The 19,493-nt window shown below is 40.9% G+C and overlaps 1 protein-coding gene across 2 annotated transcripts in view; it reads left to right on the top strand.

Moving 5' to 3' along the window:
- Positions 1 to 15,184, top strand: part of bcar1 (BCAR1 scaffold protein, Cas family member) — a 36,960-nt gene extending 21,776 nt beyond the window's left edge. For both annotated transcript variants that reach the window (XM_057837624.1, XM_057837623.1), the window contains exons 4-7: positions 289 to 657; positions 4,643 to 5,497; positions 9,663 to 9,749; positions 14,046 to 15,184. In XM_057837624.1, coding sequence (XP_057693607.1) covers positions 289 to 657; positions 4,643 to 5,497; positions 9,663 to 9,749; positions 14,046 to 14,558 — 1,824 coding nt within the window. In that variant the 3' untranslated portion in view covers positions 14,559 to 15,184. The remainder of the gene's footprint in view (positions 1 to 288; positions 658 to 4,642; positions 5,498 to 9,662; positions 9,750 to 14,045) is intronic.
- Positions 15,185 to 19,493: the final 4,309 nt, after the last annotated feature.

Here is a 19,493-nt window from a genome sequence, read left to right as displayed (position 1 = left end):
GTGATGACGTCAATTGCAGCACCTCCGTCACGAGTCATTTCATCATTCGAAATTAATATCTCAAGGCCCTCCATTTAATGCAAAATGGACCCAAAGGGGTGCCATTTGATTGTGCTACGTTTGCGCTAGTTGTTGGTTAACCCCTCTGTTATTAAGCGAGGTGGTACATTTCGTCAGCCGCGAAGGAGGTGCTGCTATTGACATCATCACTCAAAATGAATGTACATATATATGTGTAAATATATATATGTATAAAATTATAATATTTTCTCTGTTTTTTTCCCTTAGGTCTATGATTTCCCACCCACAGTTAGTAAAGACATTTCTGCCACTCATCTAATAAAAGATGAGACCTATGACGTGCCATCCCATCTGACCAAAAAGAAACTCCCATCCTCCACTCTTCCTGGCCAGTACATGATTAGTAGTCTAAATGAAGACCAAAAAGCAAAGCAAATTTCTGAAGATGTATATGATGTCCCACCACCTACATTATCCAAAAAACATGGCGAACGAGATAAAGTTCCCAATCTGACTGAGATATACAGTTTTCCAGCTAGCATGCGCCATGTAGGTCAACCTACTATTGATGTGTATGACATCCCAAGAGAGCAAGAAGAGCGGGAATGCGCAAATATCTACGACATACCACCACAGGTAGGTGATAGATTTACAATATGCAGATCTGAATAGCAAGTCTGCTTATCCTGTTCAACATTTCTGATTAGGTTTTCTCCACTCTTCTTTGTGTAAAGTCATGTACAGTGGTATGAAAAAGTATCTGAACCTTTTTGAGTTTCTCACATTTCTGCATACAATCACCAACAAACGTGATCTGACCTTTGTCAAAATCAGACAGATGAAAAAACAGTTTCTGCTTCAACTAAAACCACCCAAACAGTTATAGGTTTTCATATTTTAGTGAGGATAGCATGCAAATAATGACAGATGGGGGAAAAATAAGTAAGTTAAACATCACATTTAATATTTTGTGGCCCCTCCCCCCTCTGGCAGCAATAACTTCAACCAGACGCTTCCTGTAGCTGCAGATAAGTCTGGCACATCGATCAGGAATAATCTTGGCCCATTCTTTTCTACGAAACTGCTGTAGTTCAGTCAGATTCCTGGGATGTCTAGCATGAATCGCTGTCTTTAGGTCATGCCACAGCATCTCAATGGGGTTCTGGACTTTGACTTGGCCACGTGTATTTTCTTCTTCTGAAACCATTCTGAAGTTGATTTACTTTTGTGTTTTGGATCATTGTCTTGTTGCAGCATCCATCCTCTTTTTAGCTTCAACTGTCTGACAGTCCGCCTCAGGTTTTCCTGCAAAGCATAATGATAAACTTTTGAATTCATTTTTCCATTAATGAATGCAAGTTGTCCAGGCCCAAAGGTAGCAAAACAGCCCCAAATCATGATGCCCCCTCTACCATGCTTCACGGTGGAGATGAGATTTTGTGACGTTCACGTTGTGCATTACTCCAAAACAATTCAACTTTGGTTTCATCAGTCCACTAAATATTTTGCCAAAACTTCTGTGGAGTGTCCAAGTGCCTTTTTGTGAACATTAAACTAGCAGCAATGTTTTTTTTTTAAACAGCAGTGGCTTCCTCCGTGGAGTCCTCTCATGAACACCATTCTTGGCTATAGTTTTACATATATTTAATGTGTGCACAGAGATATTGGACTGTGCCAGTGATTTCTGTCCTTAGCAGACACTCTAGGGTTCTTTTTTACCTCTCTGAGTACTCTGTGCTGAATTCTTAGCATCATCTTTGGTGGACTGCCACTCCTTGCAACGGTGCCACACTCTCTCCAGTTGTAGACAACTTCTCTGACTGTCGATTGATAAACATCCAGACTTTCAGAGATGATTTTGTAACGTTTCTAAGCGTTACACAAATCAAGAATCCTTGATCTTGGTCTTCAGACAGCTCTTTTGACTGAGACATGATCCACATCAGCCAATGCTTCTCATCCAGACAATTCTTACCAGGTGTGTGTTTCATAGTGGGCAGGGCAGCTTTGAACCACCCATCAGTGATTGGGCGCACACCTGACTTAAATTGTTTGGTAAAAATTGGTTTCAATTGCTCTTTAAGTCTCCTTAGGCAGAGGGTTCACTTACTTATTTTTCCCTCTTCTGTCATTGTCTGCATGATATCCTCATTAAAATGTATAAACCTATAAATGTTTAGGTGGTTTTGGTTAAAGCAGACACTGTTTTTACATCTGTGTGATTTTGACAAAGATCAGATCACATTTGATGGTGATTTTATGCAGAAATGTGAGAAATTTTTTCATACCACTGTGTGTGTATATATATACTGTATATATATGTATATATATGTGTAAATATATATGTACATTATATATGTACATTATATATATATATATGTACTGTATATATTTTTTTTTAATTATTAAATTTATTAGGAACATGGAAGCTTCCACTTGGGGAAAATATATACATACAGTATATCCTGTATATACATAATATAATAAAAATATACAGTACTGTGCAAAAGTTTTAGGCAGGTGTCCTGCCTAAAGCTTTTGCACAGTACTGTATATATTTATATATATATAATATAGCATGTCCATGAGATGCTAGTATTGCACATCGCGATGATGTTCAAACAATTTATTTCAGGCCTAGTACTCATTCAGTGTTTTAGTTACTTCAGCCTAGGGCTAGAGCAAAATAAACATATCCTGATTTAAAAATATTTAAAAAATTCACTTTGAAAAGTGGTAGTAGTGGGGGTGGCGTGGCTCAGTGGTATAGACCCTACCCACCGACGTCACAAAATCACGTGCTCGCTGTATGGTTCCGCCCCCTTGTCCCTCATTTTGTGTCTGTATTATCAATGGTCTCAATTGATCGAACAATTTATAATGCATTTCATGGAAGACCCGGTGCTTTCGGATGCCATAAACTCACTTGATGCGTTGCATAAAAGGCGTTATGTGGAAAAGCTTCAGTTTATCCATTCGCCAGATCCATATTTGATGCCTAAATCGATGTTTTTCGACCCGCTGTCTCTGCCGTATTTGCCTGACATCTGCTAGCTACACACAAAATCAGCCTATTCTCACGAAAGTTTGAAAAACTTTAAGAGCTTGGAGGCTTATAAATACTTCGTTGCTGGTTGGGTGAAACAGGTCCTCGTCCACGAAAATTCGGCAGGAATCTATCTTGTGCTTGGAAAGGTGAGTTACGAAATTTTCAATTCAAAATCTTTTGTTATTGCTGACATCCACTGTCAAGTCTAATGTATTTCATGTCGTTTGTCAATGGAGTTAGGGCTTTTAATGTTTATATGGTTTAGCGATAGCACTCTCACTACATACATATGTGTATGTTGTCGGCGATTAGCCTAGCAATGATCTTAATTGTGGTTGTCAGCCCAAAACCCTCTAAATATATATTAAATGCATCTTACCAGATATAAAATGACTACTACATAATCTGTGGTAATCGTTTGGAGGCCAGTTTTCTCGTCGAATTGCAGCAGCCCATCTCGCTCTCTTCTCTCCGGGTCTCTCGGAATCCGGTAGAACTTCAAGTCTCTCTGTCTTCTCCGTCTATCTTCTCTGTTATTGCAACCGACCGCCACACACGCCTTCACCATTTTGATTATTAATGTTAACGAGCAGAAAAACACGTCGTAAATAGGAGGAATGTACGTAGCCGTAACAGGTAAACATGATGTGTTGACGGACAATTGGGCTGCACCAGTCAGGAGGAAGGAGTTGTGACGTCTATGGGTAGGGTCTATAGTAGTTGTCTCCCAACTAGGGGTGCAGCTATTATTTTAGTAGTCGATTAATCAATGAACTTGTTAGTTCAAATAACCGAGTAATCGGATAAGGAACATAAAAAAATAAAATACCTGAGCTGAGCCTCAAACGGTATAAAAAAGTAAACAATATGATGACGATCTAAGTACAACAAAAGAACAATTGGCTAGCTTAAATGATATAAAATGCTAACTTTTTTTTTTTTTAACAGTGCTCTTAACAAATGATTCAGATACATATTCCCACAAAAATGGATAAATATACCTATAAACTGAATTACGAATGCAAAAAAAAAAAAACATGAGCACGAACAAAAACTTGGTGTTAATAGGGAGCAGCTGGATTCAGGAAATGAGTTATGTCATATTCACTGTCACCACTAGCGGGCAGTGTATCCACCCAAATCAATAAAACTAAATGGAAACACTTTAAAAACAAACCACGACAAAGACAAAGGTTGCTGATTTGATTCTCCGTCCTGATGAACTAACTTTCCTAGTAGTGCTCAATGATCACTTCTTCTTGGTCTGTTTTGATTTGTTTTCTTTTTTCTGTAATGTCAATTGTTAGTTTAGGCGCACAACCTCTGCTCCCTGGAGTGAAAGAGGGCTCTTTTTTTTTATTTCTACTCAAACGTATGCGTGCACGAACCGCGATGCCCATGCTGTTACAGTATGTGACAAATACAAATACCATTACACTCTTCGTGTTTATCATTTTCTTTCAATTACTTTGTGTTGAATTGTGTGATACAAATAAATTTGCCTTGCACTGGCGAATCCAGCCGTCTTAGCCTTTCTTCCCTTCCGTCACTAAAACTCGTTTTGTGTTTCAGGTCGTCCGCGATGCCCAATTCCCAAGTGAAGAGCTGACCAGACCGTTCAAAAGACACTCCGCCTCAAGCACAGGGAGCACACAAAGCAACAACTCTGCTTCATCCGTGGATTTGCTTCCCGTCACTGACAATGAGATGTACTCCTCATCTCCTGCTCCTGGTTTATTCCCTGGAAAACCCCTCCTGTTAGACCTGGATCCAGCCATGGAGCGCCTTTCCCGCCTTCACCAAGCTGTTGAGTTAAGCGTCTCTATAATGATGTCGTTCATCACGAGCAACTGGCGAAGCCCGGATAACCTGGAGGGGAACCTCCCAGCTATCCGTCAGGCTGCCGATCGGGTTTGCGTCACTCTCCGAGACTTTCTGGAATTTTCCCGGGGTGCTGTAACAAATGCCAGCCAGGCTACCGACCGCTCTCTCCAGACCAAATTGGGCCGACAGGTGGGCAAATTGGAGGAGGTCTTTCAGAGTTTAATCACACAGACTCAGAATTTAGATGCCGTTTCTTGGTTACATACAGAACTCGCCAAACCACAACAAGGTGATGTCTTAGACCAACTAATAATGACAGTGCGAGGAATCCCAGATGACGCCAAACAGCTCACTTCCTTTCTGCACGGCAATGGCTCGTTACTCTTCAAACGGAGTCACCAGCAGTTACCGCTTCCTCCGTTGCCAGGAGTGATTAGCTCAGAGAGTGCGAGCTATCCACCGGGAGAAAAGCTAAACATTCAGTCACGGCCGTTACCCTCGCCTCCAAAATTTGCCGCTGCAGACCAAGAAGGAGGTGAAGACAGGCTTTATGACACCACCGAGGAGGGATGGATGGAGGACTACGACTATGTGCATCTGCAGGTATAGACTTAATCATTCAACTCCTTTCGGTTTAAAAATTAAAAACAAAATTGAAGTATAAAATGGGCCCGGAGACGGATGATTTTTCAAAAGAACATCATAATATCTTAGTGACAGACAGTGGTGGGTAGAGTAGCCAAAAATTTGTAGAGGAAGAGTAGAGGAAGATGCTAGTTTGCACTATTACCGGTAATTTAACTTTGTGCTTTGTGCATGAATAAAAGTAGCAGACCCTCATCAACTTAACATTAGTGTGAATCGTGCATTTAAAGTGGCACTCCGAGGTGAATGGGAGGCTTGGATGACCAGCGGCGAAAGATTGTTTACCAAAACTGGCCGCATGCGAAGAGCAACTTTTGCATAAGTCTGCTAGTAGACTGACAACGTTGGTCTATAATTCACCGCCAAGCCACTAGAGGGCTGTGGCGTTGTGTTTGTACGGTTTTTGGGTACTCTTGTCGACTTCCTTTTCTTCCGGTTACGCAACAATGCCAATGGAGATGGAACGCTTGAAGGTGGACCTTCAACTCATCTACAATGACAAACAACAAATGTTGATCATACAAAAGTTGAGGCACAGCCGCGCAGGCGACGCATAGACGGTTGTGGAGTAGGTCGTTTGCACAACAATGTTTGTAAATGGTGGTGATTTCGCACTGAACCGGAAACAACAGTCTGAGCGGATCAATCATAGTCCATTTGCGATTTTGCGTCACGTCTCTACTTGTTGACGTGACGCGTAGTCAGAAAATTTTGGAGATGCACCTCAGGCTAAGGCGAAGGGTCATAAATCGAGTCTGCCTTGGCGGTGTAGGTTTACCGCAAAAGCATAACTAAGAAGGTGCATGGCGAAGTGTATCCTAGCCTATTCATATTCAACACTGAGGGTGAAGACTTCCAGGGTTTCAGTGCAGAGGAGGAAGATGAAGATGGCTAACAAAGAAACTTATGTTTCTAATAACCAGCCCAGTTAGTGGTGTTGCTATGTAACTGCTGTGTTGCTGGTGCTGTTTGGAAAGAAAAGTGAAAGTATGTTATCAAAATTAGAAAACGGTGTATTTCTTTGTAAATATCTCATGTTACTATGTGGGCACAAGCGGCTTATAGACAAGAGAGGCTTATGTATGCACAAAATGTTTTTTCCTTTAAAAATGTACGGGTGAGGCTTGTAACCAGGGGCGCCCAATAGTCCAGAAATTACGGTATAGGAACTGTTTATTTATTATATTTATTATCATAATGTGTTATAACCAATTACATGACCATACAAGGCCAATAAAATACACAAAAATCACAGAATTCCGACTCTACAGAATCTAATGAAACGAAACCTCATCGGTCCAAAGAAAACATATTTCCTACCATGAAAATAAAACAATCATACCACTGGTTTTCCGTGCTCTATCAGCGCCAAATGAAAACTATAAGGGGTTGAAATCCACGCTTTCCGGTAATGTTGACGGCAGTGCTCACAATGACATAGTTTATTTTTTACTGCTCTTGAAAGACGCCATGTGATTCAACAGTCCCCCGTGATCATAGGACCTTCGACCTCAAACTTGTTTGTGGTCATGTGACTATATTGTTACTAGAGCTGGGAATCTTTGGGCACCTAACAATTCGATTACGATTCAGAGGCTCTGATTCGATTATAAAACGATTATTGATGCACCCCCTCCCTCTTCTTTTTTTTATTTTTTATTTTTTATAAATGTTTTGTACATTAATTCCAAAATTGTTCAAAAATCCTCTCAGGCTAAACCAAACTACTATTTTTTTATCAAGTTAACATATAACAGTAAACAAATATACAAAAATAACAGTAAATAAAATACTTCTGTCCCCATTCTGTATTAGCAGCTTTAAACTACATTCAATTAATTTAATGTTGTGAATCAACCGTTACAGTTGTTAAAATTGCTCCCATTATTCCATAATTTCCCTTCTGTCTACTTTTGACATGTCAAAGTTTTAAAACGGTTTCATCATTTAAAGATAGATTCAAGACAAGATTTTGCCGATTTAGGAGTATTTTAACTAAAAAGTTAATTAGGTTCGCTACAACAGAGGCTTCTCGAAAAGTCTACTGCTTTAAGACTGTTTACTATCGCCTGCAAGTCTGTCATTTCGCATCTCTGTTCAATAATACATATTCTAACACTGCCGTCGTCTGTCATTTTGCATCTAGTTCTACATATATATGACATCTACTGTAGCCGTATGTTTGTAGCAACTAGCAACTGGGCATTGTTTGTAGCCGCTGTCGGCCCGAATCAGGTATGATTGTTTTTTTTTTTTTTATCTAGCGGCATGAGTTGAACATGATATTTACTCTTGGTCCGTTCCTCATTGCATCCCAAAGCAGTGTTTTACTTCTGCTTTACCTGGTATAATTCAATAATCGGAATTTGGATGTTTGTGAATTGTTCTCGAATCTTTCACGGCCGAATTGCAAATAATCTAAGAATCGGTAATTTCGCACGCCTCTAATTGTTACAAGGGCTGCAGCAATTGATTATTTTAATAATCGATTCATCTATCAACTAGTTAGTTCAAATAATCGAGTAATCAGATTAGGAACATTTAATTCAATGCAGAATAAATGTTAGGAGATGTAAAACAAAGGCTTACTAAGATTGCTCTGTCAAAAGAGCATGAAATGTGAATACAAAATAAAATTCCTGATTGTTTTTTCAAACTACGTAGAATATCACTTTCATTTAAAAATACATTAAAATACCTGTGCTTAGCCTCAAACGGTACAAAAAATAAGAATCCAAGTATAACAATTTTTTTTTTAAAAACAATTGGCTAACTTGCATAGCAAAAGTCCACAAGCTTAAATGCTATAAAATGCTAACTTTTTTTTTTACAATGCTCCTAAACAAATCGTTCAAGCAGATATTCCCACAAAAAAAAAAAAAGCGCTAAATATACCTATAAACTTAGTTACGAATGCATAAAAAAAAACAAGCTCAAACAAACTTTGCCTTATGTTGGTCTTAACAAAGAGCAGCTGGATTCAATAATGTTAAAAGAGTTATCATATTCACTGTTGCCCCTACAAGGCAGTGTATCTACCCAAATCAATAAAACGGCCGAATCGCAAATAATCTAAGAATCGGTAATTTCGCACGCCTCTAATTGTTAGAAGGACTGCAGCAATTGATTATTTTAATAATCGATTCATCTATCACCTAGTTAGTTCAAATAATCGAGTAATCAGATTAGGAACATTTAATTCAATGCAGAATAAATGTTAGGAGATGTAAAACAAAGGCTTACTAAGATTGCTCTTTCAAAAGAGCATGAAATGTGAATACAAAATAAAATTCCTGATTGTCTTTTCAAACTACGTAGAATATCACTTTCATTTAAAAATACATTAAAATACCTGTGCTTAGCCTCAAACGGTACAAAAAATAAGAATCCAAGTATAACAAAATTTTTTTAAAAAACAATTGGCTAACTTGCATAGCAAAAGTCCACAAGCTTAAATGCTATAAAATGCTAACTTTTTTTTTTACAATGCTCCTAAACAAATCGTTCAAGCAGATATTCCCACAAAAAAAAAAGCGCTAAATATACCTATAAACTTAGTTACGAATGCATAAAAAAAACAAGCTCAAACAAACTTTGCCTTATGTTGGTCTTAACAAGGAGCAGCTGGATTCAATCATGTTAAAAGAGTTATCATATTCACTGTTGCCCCTACAAGCCAGTGTATCTACCCAAATCAATAAAACAAAATGCAAACAATTTCAAAACAAACCATTACAATGCTACTCTAATTAAACAAATCGTCGAAGCAGCAAAGTTTGATTCGAAGCTTTTTTTCCTAATCAAATTACTTGAGTTATTCGATTAATCGTTGCAGCACTAATTATTACATCTGATTTGTACATTCGAGTCATGTGAATATTGTTGCAATGTCTCACGGGTGAAACTGGTAGAGCCACTGTGGCCATCTCTGGTGAATAAAGTCAAATCGAATATGTACGATAAAGAACAAAAGTGAATGTTACCGGGTAAAAGTAACGTGTTACTACCCAACTCTGCTGTCAGGTCCTACAGACAGTGCATCTCACGCAATCTCATACTTTAAACCTCATTTGTGGGCATTCAACCGCTTGATCACTAAAACATCTTTGTGTTGTTTTGTTAGGGTAAGGAAGAGTTTGAGAAGAGTCAAAGACAACTGATGGAAAAGGGAAGAATCATCAAAAGCAAGACGCAATTGGAGCAGCAGCAGGTGCGAGAGCTTTTCATTTTGTCAAATATGAGAGCGCTTTGGCTCTGTACAGTATGTCAAGAAACACAATTAGCAATCTGCTGGCAGGGTTGCCAACTTAAGGAAATTGTTATGGGTCAGACTGTGAGCTTCAGCAAATTCTTTTTTTTTATTTATTGAGCAGAAATACGTAGTAACGCCACGTAATATGCAAAATAAAAGGGTTCAAAAACATTCACCTCCATCAGTGTGGTACACATCTGCATAACATTGTGTTATAGTAATACAGATCAACTTACAGCAGGGGTCCCCAAACTACGGCCCGCGGGCCGGATACGGCCCGCAGCCACATTTGGTCCGGCCCCCTGAACAAAACAAAAAAAAAATTTGTAAAAAAAAAAAAAAAATTTTTTTTTTTTTTTTTTTTTTTTTTCCCCCAATAGTTATTTATGTCCTGGCTTTTTTCTGTGAAGAACTGAGCAATGGTTATTTGGTTATTATCTATTTAATTAATACAGTATTATTATATTATATTACATTACATGATATTATATTATATTATATTATATTCAGGGGTGCACATAAGTGGTCCGCACATGCGTACTGGACGTAGACAAACGCGCTGGCCCTCAACGGCTTCCATACGCTTTTGCGTACCGATGGCTGACCACTATTTGCGGCGGACACGAGAAAATAACTTCTCAAAATGTCGATGAGGAAGGCCACACTGAGTAATTACTTCCGTGTTCCCTCACCCCCGTCAAAAGACAGACAGACGACAGAGATGTCACCGGAGCTACCGAAAAAAAGGACTTTTGCTGAAAAGTGGCTACAGGAGGTACCATGGCTAGAAGTGAATGATGCTCGCACGGAAATGCGGTACAAAATGTGCCGTGAGAATCCCAATGTCGCCGATTAGAGCAACGCATTTTATGTAGGGTCAAAGAATTTCAGCCATCCAAACTTTGAAAAGCACGAAAAAAACAGAGAGCATGTGGCAATTAAGCAAACTATCGATGTCAAACAGGACCCCACTCGCCCTATGGACATGTGGCGGAATAGGGCGGAATAAAGGTAATGAACAGCGACATGCACTGACAAACGTGTTTTTGCTCGCATTTTACAAAGCTAAACATACACGTTCAATGAGGTCTTATGAGGAGGACATCCCACTTTTAAAAAGCCTTGGAGTTAATGTGGGAGCCGCATAATGCCCTTTATTTTGAATTGGTGCTTTTATGTTTATTTCTTTACATTTCACTTCAAAGTAATGGCAATTTTGTTGTGCCAATTGATGTTAATCAAGCATTAACTGTTAATATAATTAATCAAAGTTAATTGGCTCTAAGTAAAGCTTGTCATAAATTTATCGCATCAGGTGGGTCAGCTCTCAAGCTCAATGAGGACCAAGTCACATCTCCAGGTCCTCCTCTGAGAACCTGGGCAAAAAAATTATGTGCACCCCTGATTATATTATATTGTATTATATTATATTATATTATATTATATTATATTATATTATATTAAGGGCTGTCAAAGTTATCGCGTTAACGGGCGGTAATTAATTTTTTTCATTAATCACGTTAAAATATTTGACGCAATTAACGCATATGCCCCGCTCAAACAGATTAAAATGACAGCAGTGTCATGTCCACTTGTTACTTGTGTTTTTTGTCTCCCTCTGCTGGCGCTTGGGTGCGACTGATTTTATGCACCATGAGCATTGTGTAATTCTTGACATCAACAATGGTGAGCTACTAGTTAATTTTTTTGATTGAAAATTTTACCAATTTTATTAAAACGAAAACATTAAGAGGGGTTTTAACATAAAATTTCTATAATTTGTACTAAAATCTATCTTTTAAGAACTACAAGTCGTTCTATCTAGGGATTGCTTTGACAGAATATTAATGTTAATGCCATCTTGTTGATTTATTGTTATAATAAACAAATACAGTACTTATGTACAGTATGTTGAATGTATATATCCGTCTTGTGTCTTATCTTTCCATTCCAACAATAATTTACAGAAAAATAAGGCATATTTTAGAGATGTTTGAATTGCGATTAATTACGATTAATTTTTAAGCTGTGATTAACTCGCTTAAAAATTTTAATCGTTTGACAGCCCTAATTCTATTATATTATACTATATTATATTATATCATTTTTATTTTATTTACTTTGGTTCCGTGAAGAATCCAGAAAGGGTTATTTGATTGTGGCTTTCTGAAAAACAATACATTTTTACATTTAGGCACTCCTGCAATCGTCACACTTTTTCTGTTACAAACTGACCCCGGCCCCTCATCAGAGAAGAGAAGGGTTATGTGGCCCTCACAGGAAAAAGTTTGGGGACCCCTGACTTACAGTAAAGTACAACTTTATTAACATTATTTTGTTTGTAACAGAAAAGACTGAAAGCGCATCAATTTGCCTGAATTATATATTTAAAAAAAAAAAAAGTCACATCCAAACTGTAAACATACACTCAATGTACATTTTTTGACCATTTGATAGTAAAAAAATAAAATATAATAAAATCCATAAATAATAATAAATTCAGATTGATGAGCAACATTAACTCAAGAGTACGATTTGACCGTAAAACCAAAATGAATAGGACAAAAATGACATTGTCATTGGACAGAGGGACAGCTTTTATTTTTGATAAGTATGCTACCTTATATGATGCTAAGAGTGCTCGCTGGTTTACTGATGTAACACTGACATAGTGGGATGATTGTTGTCAATATTTGTCATGTTTCCGCTGAAAAAAATCAAGCAATTTATCAATGTGATTGGGGTCTTATGTCTTTATGTCACATCTTACATTGATTTGGCTTCTTGCTGTCCACAGCCAACATTTTTAGACACGGTAAACAGACTGGTCTTTCCTGATCTCCCACTGTATTAAAGATGAAGCTAAATGCTACATAAGCATCGTCATATTTCCTCATCTTAGCTCATCTTCTCTAATGCCCATTGCTACGTGCTCATTTGTATATTTTTGTTATTTCCCATTGCAAAATACTGATACTACAATTAGATGTCAAATGAAAGATGCAAAATATTGTCTTTTGACCGCAATTGGCCCCTGAGCTACACATTTGAAACCTTTGTACTACATGAATATTTAATATATTTATTGAATATTTAATTTAACATTAGAGAAAAAAAACAGTTTGTGCATGTTATATCATCTGTGACTTTCTTACAGATACCATTTTGTTTCATTGTAACGTAATTTCTTTGTGTAAAAGTTTTTAAAAATTATTCATTCGCATATTTTAAAGTTTTTTTTTTTTTTTTTTAACGAAATATTACACATCAATTAATGATTCTAAGCTAAAAGTGACAGACATTTTGAATAATAAATATAATTAATTACCTTTGTTTTATGGCTGGCTTGAAACAAAAGCGGTTGCGCGACGTCTGTAAACGGGGGTTTCCAGGGTAAAACGGACAAATTGAAAATAGTTCGGAGGCTTAATGCGCCATGAATCTGCTATGGCAGCATATAGACATATTGTTCTATCAAACACAACAGTCGTTTTGGCTTAAAAAAACAGCAGTTTCTTTTAAAGAGGAGTGCAAGAGCAGAAACTGCTTTTTTCAGTCTTGTCTGTGTTTTCTGCCATATACACATAAGTTTTTTTTTTAATCATACTTTGGGAAAAAAATTGAAAAAACATTGTCATATATGTAACTCTTTCCAATGCTAAATCTGAATAAATACATTGAATTAAAAAAAATTATATATATGTATATATGTATATATATATGTGTATTTGTATATATATATGTATATGTATGTATAATATATATACATACATACATATATATATATATATATATATATCGCGGCGGGTTTTGGTCCCCATTAACTGCGAAAAATGAGGGATCACTGTAAAAGGATTTTAATGACTCATTCAACAATTTATTTCATTGTGTATTTATTTGTTTAATTTTTGCAGTCCTGGTCCTGCACAGGCATAACTGCGTGGAGTAGTTGAATAATACTTATCAGTGGAAAGGTTGTTATTAACACTTGTGTATTTAAATTTGACGTTAGTAGATCGATACTTGTGGGGCAGCCTGGCAGGTTTTTTTTTTTTTTTAACAGTTGCGGTCAGATTTTTGGGATCGAAGCACTGTTCTGACCCACTTTCATCCCTGGTCACACCACTATTTGTTAAACAGTATTGGTCAAAGATGTTGTCTGATTACTGTTGTTTGTGCATTGCTTTAAATAAAAGCACTTTGTAAAAGGTGAAATGTAATCATCTCTGACACTATCCCCTCCAATTATAACAGATGAAACAGTTTGAACGACTGGAGAAGGAAGTGAGCCGACCCATCAACAACGACTTAACCGGTTGGGTCCCTTCTTTGATTCATGCTCAAAACGGCTCCTCAAAGCTCTCCCAATCTGACCGCCAACTCCTCCTTTTCTACCAAGAGCAATCCGAGCAGAATTTTACAACTGTCAACAATGCAATCGATGCCTTTTTTACCGCCGTCAACTCCAATCAGCTGCCTAAGATCTTCGTGGCTCACAGCAAGCTGGTCATCCTGAGCGCACACAAGCTGGTTTTCATCGGAGACACGTTATCCCGTCAGGCCAAGTCGCCCGAAGTCCGAGCCGAGGTCGGTCGGAGCAGCAACGTCCTGTGTAATAAACTCAAAGACATTGTCATCAGTACAAAAACGGCGGCGCTGCAATATCCGTCACCTGGAGCGACCAGGGAAATGAGTGAAAAGGTGAGAGAACTGGCAGGATGTACACATCAATTCAGAATGGTGCTGGGACAGCTGCTGTCGCCATAGGACGAATGACTGGGAAGGACTACTTATACAAAAAACAAAAAAAAATTCTCCCTGACGAGCAGTAACCAAGTGGCATCTTTAAAGGAGAGGAACCTTGAAAAACACCCTGTATTGTTTTCATATGCTCTTATATAGCACAAGAGATGCTATCGAACAGGAATGAAAGGGAACAAAGTGTGACTGAGCCAGCGTGTGTATGGAGGACCAAACTGCAAAAATATAGAAATGAAGAAGTACAAGTGAAAATAGAAACTATTATAAATCCAAAAATATGATTCGAGTGAATAATTTTTTTAAAGTCGTTTTTTTTTTTTAAACGAAGTATTAGACATTTCAAGCTAAAAATGACAGACATTTTGAAAAATAAATATAATTACTTACCTTTTTATGGCTAGGTTGAAACAAAAGCGGTTGCGTGACGTCTGTAAACGGGGGTTTCCAAGGTAAAACGGACAAATTAAAAATAGTTCGGGGGCTTAATGCGCCATGAATCTGCTATGGCAGCACATAGACATTGTTCTATCAAACGCAACAGTTGTTTTGGCTTAAAATACGACAGTTTATTTTAAAGAGGGGTGCAAGAGCAGAAACTGCTTTTTCAGCCTTGTTTGTGTTTTCCTCCATACATACACACACACATATATATATATATATATATATATATATATATATATATATATATATATATATATATATATATATATATATATATATATCCATCCATCCATCCATTATCTTCCGCTTGTTCCGGGGTCGGGTCGCGGGGGCAGCAGCTTTAACAGGGAAGCCCAGACTTCCCTCTCCCCAGCCACTTCAACCAGCTCCTCCGGCGGGATCCCAAAGCGTTCCCAGGCCAGCCGAGAGACATAGTCTCTCCAGCGTGTCCTGGGTCGTCCCCGGGGCCTCCCGCCGGTGGGACATGCCCGGAACACCTCTCCAGGGAGGCGTCCGGGAGGCATCCGAACCAGATGCCCGAGCCACCTCAGCTGGCTCCTCTCTACGCGGAGGAGTAGCGGCTCGACGCCGAGTCCCTCCCGGATGACCGAGCTTCTCACCCTATCTCTAAGGGAGAGCCCGGACACCCTGCGGAGGAAACTCATTTCGGCCGCTTGTATCCGGGATCTTGTTCTTTCGGTCACGACCCAAAGCTCGTGACCATAGGTGAGGGTAGGAACGTAGATCGACTGGTAAATCGAGAGCTTTGCCTTTCGGCTCAGCTCCTTCTTCACCACTACGGACCGGTGCAGCGTCCGCATTACTGCAGACGCCGCACCGATTCGCCTGTCGATCTCCCGCTCCCTCCTACCGTCACTCGTGAACAAGACCCCAAGATACTTGAACTCCTCCACTTGGGGCAGGATCTCATCCCCGACCCGGAGAGGGCACTCCACCCTTTTCCGACTGAGGACCATGGTCTCGGATTTGGAGGTGCTGATCTTCATCCCAACCGCTTCACACTCAGCTGCGAACCGCTCCAGTGAGAGTTGGAGGTCACAGCTTGATGAAGCCAACAGCACTAAATCATCTGCAAAAAGCAGAGATTCAATGCTGAGGTCACCAAACCGGACCCCCTCAACGCTTCGGCTGCGCCTAGAAATTCTGTCCATAAAAGTTATGAACAAAATCGGTGACAAAGGGCAGCCTTGGCGGAGTCCAACCCTCACTGGGAACGAATTCGACTTACTGCCGGCAATGCGGACCAGACTCTGACAGCGGTCGTACAGGGACCGAACAGCCCTTACCAAGGGGCTCGGTACCCCGTACTCCCGGAGCACCCTCCACAGGATTCCCCTAGGCACACGGTCGAACGCCTTCTCCAAATCCACAAAACACATGTAGACTGGTTGGGCGAACTCCCATGCACCCTCGAGGACCCTGCTGAGGGTGTAGAGCTGGTCCACTGTTCCACGGCCGGGACGAAAACCACACTGCTCCTCCTGAATCCGAGATTCGACTTCCCGACGGACCCTCCTCTCCAGCACCCCTGAATAGACTTTACCGGGGAGGCTGAGGAGTGTGATTCCTCTATAATTGGAACACACCCTCCGGTCCCCCTTTTTAAAAAGGGGGACCACCACCCCGGTCTGCCAATCCAGAGGCACTGTCCCCGATGTCCACGCGATGTTGTAGAGGCGTGTCAGCCATGACAGCCCTACAACATCCAGAGCCTTTAGGAACTCCGGGCGGATCTCATCCACCCCCGGGGCCTTGCCACCGAGGAGCTTACCAACCGCCTCAGTGACTTCAACCCCAGAGATCGAAGAGCCCACCTCAGAGTCCCCAGACTCTGCTTCCTCAAAGGAAGGCGTGTCGGTGGAATTGAGGAGGGCTTCGAAGTATTCTCTCCACCGACTCACGACGTCCCGAGTCGAGGTCAGCAGTACACCATCTTCACTATACACAGTGTTAATAGTGCACTGCTTTCCCCTCCTCAGACGCCGGATGGTGGACCAGAATTTCCTCGAAGCCATCCGGAAGTCGTTTTCCATGGCCTCACCGAACTCCTCCCATGTCCGAGTTTTTGCCTCGGCAACCGCCGAGGCCGCAGTCCGCTTGGCCAGCCGGTACCTGTCAGCTGCCTCCGGAGTCCCACAGGCCAAAAAGGCCCGATAGGCCTCCTTCTTCAGCTTGACGGCATCCCTTACCGCTGGTGTCCACCAGCGGGTTCGGGGATTGCCGCCACGACAGGCACCAACCACCTTACGGCCACAGCTCTGATCGGCCGCCTCAACAATGGAGGTGCGGAACATGGCCCACTCGGACTCAATGTCCCCCACCTCCCCCGGGACAAGGGAGAAGTTCTGCCGGAGGTGGGTGTTGAAACTCTTTCTGACAGGGGATTCTGCCAGACGTTCCCAGCAGACCCTCACAATACGTTTGGGCCTGCCAGGTCTGGCCAGCATCTTCCCCCGCCATCGGAGCCAACACACCACCAGGTGGTGATCAGTTGACAGCTCCGCCCCTCTCTTCACCCGAGTGTCCAAAACATGCGGCCACAAGTCCGATGACACGATTACGAAGTCGATCATCGAACTGCGGCCTAGGGTGTCCTGGTGCCAAGTGCACATATGGACACCCCTATGTTTGAACATGGTGTTCGTTATAGACAAACCGTGACGAGCACAGAAGTCCAATAACAGAACACCACTCGGGTTCTGATCGGGGGGGCCGTTCCTCCCAATCACGCCCCTCCAGGTCTCACTGTCATTGCCCACGTGAGCGTTGAAGTCCCCCAGTAGAACGAGGGAGTCCCCAGAGGGGGCGCTCTCTAGCACACCCTCCAAGGACTCCAAAAAGGGTGGGTATTCTGAACTGCTGTTCGGTGCATAAGCACAAACAACAGTTAGAACCCGTCCCCCCACCCGAAGGCGGAGGGAGGCTACCCTCTCGTCTACCGGGGTAAACCCCAACGTACAGGCGCCAAGCCGGGGGGCAATAAGTATGCCCACACCTGCCCGGCGCCTCTCACCATGGGCAACTCCAGAGTGGAAGAGAGTCCAACCCCTCTCGAGAGGATTGGTACCAGAACCCAAGCTGTGTGTGGAGGAGAGTCCGACTATATCTAGTCGGAACTTCTCTGCCTCACACAACAGCTCAGGCTCCTTCCCTGCCAGAGAGGTGACATTCCATGTCCCAAGAGTTAGCTTCAGCAGCTGGGGGTCGGACCGCCAAGGCCCCCGCCTTTGGCTGCCGCCCAACTCCCTACGCACCCGACCCCTTTGGCCCCTCCCACAGGTGGTGAGCCCATGGGAAGGGGAACCCACGTATATATATATATACTGTTTTTTTTTTTTTTATTTATTTTTTTATTCTACAGTAAATCTCTACCAACTCCCTGATCCAAGATTGTCTTTTTCATATCTGGCATGTATGAGAGGTATCCCAGCCTGAACACGACTGCATTCAAATATTACCCATTAGGCCTTGTGCACCCTGCTGGGAACAGAAAATGTGCTTTTTTTTTACTAGAGGCGCCTCCTTCAAGGCAAAAAAATAATTGACCTCAAATCAGGTTTGGTTGAAGCAGAGGGGCCCAAAAAGGAACATGAAAATGACCGTTGCCATTTTGTGTCACCACAAATTTTTGAACAGTCAGAACTTGGCAGATATACGACATATCTGTGCCAAACTTCCCGCGCTTGATGAGAGTCGTACTCTGAAAGGTTTTGTAGGGTTCATTTGTATCAAACCTCCAGTGCCAACTAGCGGCAACAAAAAGTCACTCATTTTACTTATACATGTTCTACTTCTTTCCGGTTGGTCAGTGTAGTTACAAGACCTTTTGTAATACGACATTTTAAGGCCAACGTCTACATGTCTGTTGCCGTGACGACTTTTTGTTGGCCATTAAAACGAAGTAGATTTCTTCAGAGACTTAGACAGCTTATAGAGCTAGGCTATGCAGAGACTGATGAAGGGGCTGGTGCTCATAGATCAAAAGGGGCACATGAACAAAAATTTAACACACCTTACCACAACAACAACTTCCAGTTTAACCAGATTTAAAGTATAATTGGCTGTGACTGTTACAGAATTTAATTGGGAGGGGGAACAGTGAATAGAAATCAACACTGTCATCAACACTTTCTGGCTGTGACTCAGTCTATGCCTCTTCCTTCAACCTCTATATCAAAAATTCCTTATTCAACTTGTTGTTCATCTGAGAACAAACCAAATTAGATATTCACTGAGCCACCATCAGCACAGTTTTTTCAAAACGATTATTTCATTATTAGAGAACTTAAAGGTGCGTAGCTTTCTAGATAACGTTGTGAAGAGAACAGAAAAATATGGTTGCCTATAGAGAGTAGAGACACACGGGTCGAAATAGCTTAGGGGCGGGGGGGTCATTCATTATTAAAGTAGAAAAATATATGAGAAAATTACATCTTATTATTTTTTAAAAATCCCCACAATAAACCTGGTGTAAGAATT

Source organism: Corythoichthys intestinalis, chromosome 5 (genome assembly GCF_030265065.1).
Source record: "Corythoichthys intestinalis isolate RoL2023-P3 chromosome 5, ASM3026506v1, whole genome shotgun sequence".
NCBI lineage: Eukaryota > Metazoa > Chordata > Actinopteri > Syngnathiformes > Syngnathidae > Corythoichthys > Corythoichthys intestinalis.
This window is presented reverse-complemented; position numbering and strand designations above follow the sequence as displayed.